The sequence below is a fragment of the Theropithecus gelada genome, chromosome 3 (genome assembly GCF_003255815.1).
Source record: "Theropithecus gelada isolate Dixy chromosome 3, Tgel_1.0, whole genome shotgun sequence".
In the NCBI taxonomy this organism is placed as follows: Eukaryota; Metazoa; Chordata; class Mammalia; order Primates; family Cercopithecidae; genus Theropithecus; species Theropithecus gelada.
In genome coordinates, this window is record NC_037670.1 from 50,040,498 (window position 1) to 50,044,942 (window position 4,445).

The 4,445-nt window shown below is 47.7% G+C and overlaps 1 protein-coding gene across 4 annotated transcripts in view; it reads left to right on the top strand.

The window, feature by feature from the left end:
• SUN1 (Sad1 and UNC84 domain containing 1) overlaps positions 1-4,445 on the top strand; it is a 57,808-nt gene that overhangs the window by 28,946 nt on the left and 24,417 nt on the right. The window contains exons 7-9 of one of the 4 annotated variants that reach the window (XM_025378675.1): positions 1,461-1,658; positions 2,539-2,622; positions 2,933-3,043. The exons of 2 other annotated variants lie outside the window; for them this stretch is intronic. In XM_025378675.1, coding sequence (XP_025234460.1) covers positions 1,461-1,658; positions 2,539-2,622; positions 2,933-3,043 — 393 coding nt within the window. The remainder of the gene's footprint in view (positions 1-1,460; positions 1,659-2,538; positions 2,623-2,932; positions 3,044-4,445) is intronic. One more of the 4 variants, XM_025378676.1, reaches the window with a different exon arrangement.

The window sequence follows — 4,445 nt, forward strand, 5'->3', positions numbered from 1 at the left end:
AAAAAAAAAAAAAAAAAAAAAAAAAAAAAAAAAATGCGGTAAAATTCAGATAACATGAAATTAGCCATTAAAATGTACGGGTTAGGAGTAGTCAGCCTCCTGTTGCATGTCACTGTCCTGGGATTCTCTTATGCACCTGCAGAACCGTGCAGTTTTGGCTTTGTTTTTCCTTAAATGCCATCATGGTGTATGCACAGTTTAGCCTTTCTTTTCATTTTATATGTTAATTGATGCTTGTATGGTTTTTTTTTTTTTTTTTTTTTGAGACAGAGTCTTGCTCTGTTGCCCAGGCTGGAGTACAGTGATGTGATCTCAGCTCACTGCAGCCTCCACCTCCCGGTTTCAATCAGTTCCCCTGCCTCAGCCTCCCGAGTAACTGGGACTACAGGCGCATTCCACCACGCCCGGCTAATTTTTGTATTTTTAGTAGAGTTGGGGTTTCACCATGTTGGCCAGGCTGGTCTTGAACTCCTGACCTCGTGATTCACCCGCCTTGGCCTCCCAAAGTGCTGGGATTACAGGCGTGAGCCACCATGCCCCACCCAACACACATTGTATCTTCTGAAGTGAGAGGTGGCACATGCCTGCAGTCCCAGCTACTTGGGAGGCTGAGGCAGGAGGATCGCTTGAGCCCAGGAGGTCGAGGCTACAGTGAGCTGAGATCGTACCCCAGCACTTCAGCCTGGGCAAGAGTGAGACCTGTCTCAAATCAATAAATTAAAAAATAGGCTGGATACTGTGGCTTATGCCTGTAATCCCAGATCTTTGGGAGGCAAAGGTGGGAGGATCACATGAGGCCTGGAGTTTGGGACCAGCTTGGGCTGTAACATAGCAAGATCCTATCTCTAAAAAAGCAGAAACAAATTAGCTGGGCATGATGGCATGTGCCTGTACTCCCAGCTACTCAGGAGGCTGAGGCAGGAGGATCACTTAGGCCCGGAGTTCAAGGCTGCAATGGGCTATGATCATCCCACTGCTAGGCGACAGAGAAAGACCCTGTCTCTAAAAAAAAAATTAAGAATAAAAATAATAAATAGCAAAGGAGGTGATTATGGAGGTGATTCTGGTGCTCCGGTGTCCCATCCTTAAGCTGGCGGGTCAGAGGCCATGAAGCAAATGGCTGTTTGGCAGTATCTGAATGTGGTAATATATGTATAAACAGCATTGGAGTGAAGTGGCTGCAGCTCGGGGACTCTGTAGATGATTGCTAGTGCGGCAGCAGAGCTGGCGGCCTTCCCCAGGGGTTACCCTGCAGCCCCCTCTCCGGGGTCCCCCGGGGGTTACCCCGCAGCCCCTCTCCAGAGTCCCCTGTCCACCACCAGCTGGGCTGTTCCCCAAGTGATTATCTTTGGTGTCCATTCTAAAAGTGCCTGAAATGAGTAATTTGGCTACTTGACTTATCAGGAAGTAGATGTTGGCTTTATGGGAAGAAATAACGCATGTTCATGGTTTTTTAATAGGCGGTGCGTCTTTCTACGTGAATAGGATTTTGTGGCTGGCCAGATACACTGCGTCATCTTTTTCATCATTTTTAGTTCAACTTTTTCAAGTGGTTTTAATGAAGCTCAATTATGAATCAGAAAATTACAAATTGAAAATTTATGAATCAAAAGATTGTGAATCCGAAAGCTTTAAGTCAAAAAGCCATGAATCAAAAGGTATTTAAATATTTTTTCCCTCCTTCTTCCACCAATCGCTTTCGCGGTGGAGAAAGCACTGTGCTTTTCCTCGCCGGGCGCCTCCCTCACTGCCTCCTCCTGCAGTCTTGGTGCTGGCCCTCTCCTGGCTTCCCCCTCTGGATCTTGCATCTCTGGGAGCTTGTGGAACTTTTCCTTTGTTCTGTGTGTAGTTCGGTTCTCTCAGAGCTGATCAGTGTTGAAACATCTTTAAGGTTATTTCTTAAATGAAAAGTTAATGTGCTCAACTTTTGATTTTTATTACCTTTTTAAAGCAAAAACTTTACCTGAGTGGTATTTAGAACCTATTTTTTGAGAATTTTTTTTTTTTGAGACGGAGTTTCACTCTTGTTGCCCAGGCTGGAATGCAGTGGCGCGATCTCAGCTCACTGCAACCTCCGCCTCCTGGGTTCAAGCGATTCTCCTGCCTCAGTCTCCCGAGTAGCTGGGACTACAGGCGCCCGCCACCACGCCCGGCTAATTTTTTGTATTTTTAGTAGAGATGGGTTTCACCATATTAACCAAGATGGTCTTGAACTCCTGACCTTGTGATCCGCCCACCTCAGCCTCCCACGTGCTGGGATTATAGGCGTGAGCTGCTGCGCCCGGCCCAGAACGATTTTAAGCTGATGTTTGTATTGTTTGGACTGCGCGCGGGATTCAGCCAGGGGGTGGGGGGTCTTTCCCGTCTCTTCTCGTGGCCCGGGCCCTGTCACCGGCGTGGTAGGAGCCATCCGCTGCGTGAGCTCTGTGGAAGTGGCTAGCCTAGCACATTCTCTGATCATGGTGACTTCATCAGGGTGCGAGGAGCACTCGAGCTCGGCGTTGTGAGTTCTCTAAGCCTCTTTTGCGTGTGTTGCAGCTCATGCCAGTTACTGTGGGAGAATGAATGTGAGAGAGGTTCTCAGAGAGGATGGCCACCTCAGTGTAAATGGGGAAGTGCTATGTAAGTATGGCTTCGTTTTCCTGTGAGCGTCGGTCGTGGAGTTGGCCCCACACGCCGTCACGTTGGGCACTAGCAGAGAATGAGCGGCCCGTGTGACATGGTGGTCCTCACTGATGACGACGGGCTGGTGGAGCTGCTGCTTAAGCCCCCATCACAGAAGCTCATAGCCACCAGATTGCATTTGCTTTGATTGTTAACTGTCTTGTGTGTAATTGAGTTTCCTAGTTTTTCAGACTGCCGTTACCATGCACAGCTGAGATGGACAGAGTTTGCTTGTGAATCCGCCACATTCACTGCTTGTCACCCACAGGCGACGACTGTAAGGGCAAGAGGCACCTCGACGCATACACAGCTGTCCACTTGCAGTCACCACGGCCGCCCAGGCGGGCAGGGACCCTCCGGCACATCTGGGCGTGTGCAGGTTGTCTCTCGCCCCGTCTCCATCTCATCCTGCCCCGTCACCACGCTATTTGCGCCTTGTGTGGTTTGTGCCTGGAATTCAAGTGCTTTAAAGTCTTGCTGTAAAAACTGACAAGAATAGTATTAACTTTGGTTTAAAACAGGGTGAATCTCTCTCGAAAAGATTCCTTGTGAATTGATTTTTTGGAGATGGAGTCTCACTCTGTCGCCCAGGCTGGAGTGCAGTGGTGCAGTCTCGGCTCACTGCAGCCTCCGCCTCCTGAGTTCAGACAATTCTGCCACAGCCTCCTGAGTGAAGGATTCTTTTTGTGTTTTTAGTAGAGACAGGATTTCGTTATGTTGGTCAGTCTGGTCTTGAACTCCTGACCTCAGGTGATCGACCTGCCTCGGCCTCCCAAAGTTCTGGGATTACAGGTGTGAACCACCGCACCTGGCCTCCTTGTACATTTATTTAGGATGAGTTAAACATTTGAAAAGGAATGTATTTGCGGTGAGATTGAAAGTTGAGAAAAGGTGAGTCCCTGCTCACCCCGCTGTGTGGGAACTGGAACTGGGGCTCGCCACGGCTGCACCTCTGCCCTGTGCCGCTTTAGTGGTAGCTGTCTGTGCCCCAAAGCTTACATGAGCACATTACTTGTTTCCAGTCTATGCTCAAAACTTTCTTGGCAGAGAGACACCCTTTTTTTGGCATCTTAAAAAAAAAGTTTCAAAAATAATTGTCTCATCTGCTAATTAATAAACGTAAAGCAATTGATTTTTCTGTTAAATTCTCATAAGCCATACTTCTTTGCATGCCAACCATGTTGTAATTACATAGTTGCAGGAATTAACATACAGATGTTAAGTCAGTGTGAGGAGAGAACCACCCACCATGAGATCTGGAACAAAACTTACTTTGGGAGGCCGAGGCGGGTGGATCACTTGAGGCCGGGAGTTCAAGACCAGCCTGGCCAACATAGCAAAACCCTGTCTCTTAAAAAAAAAAAAAAAAAAAAAAACTGGAACAAAACGGATTTCATGAGCAGTTTCCTGCTTTTTGTAATGTGAGGTTTGATACTAAGTTGATTGTGGTGCATTCCATCATCTGGTAGTGCCGTGTTACCCTTCTGAAACACTTTTTCACTGGAAAATATTAGCCTTTAGAATAATGTGAATTTTGGTCTTTGAGTAATTATTTTCTCACCTAGAGCATATGAACTGCAGGGGTCTATGGAATTTCAATCTGCTTTAAAATATGGTACTATCGCCGGGCGCGGTGGCTCAAGCCTGTAATCCCAGCACTTTGGGAGGCCGAGACGGGCGGATCACAAGGTCAGGAGATCGAGACCATCCTGGCTAACACAGTGAAACCCCGTCTCTACTAAAAAATACAAAAAACTAGCCGGGCGAGGTGGTGGGCGCCT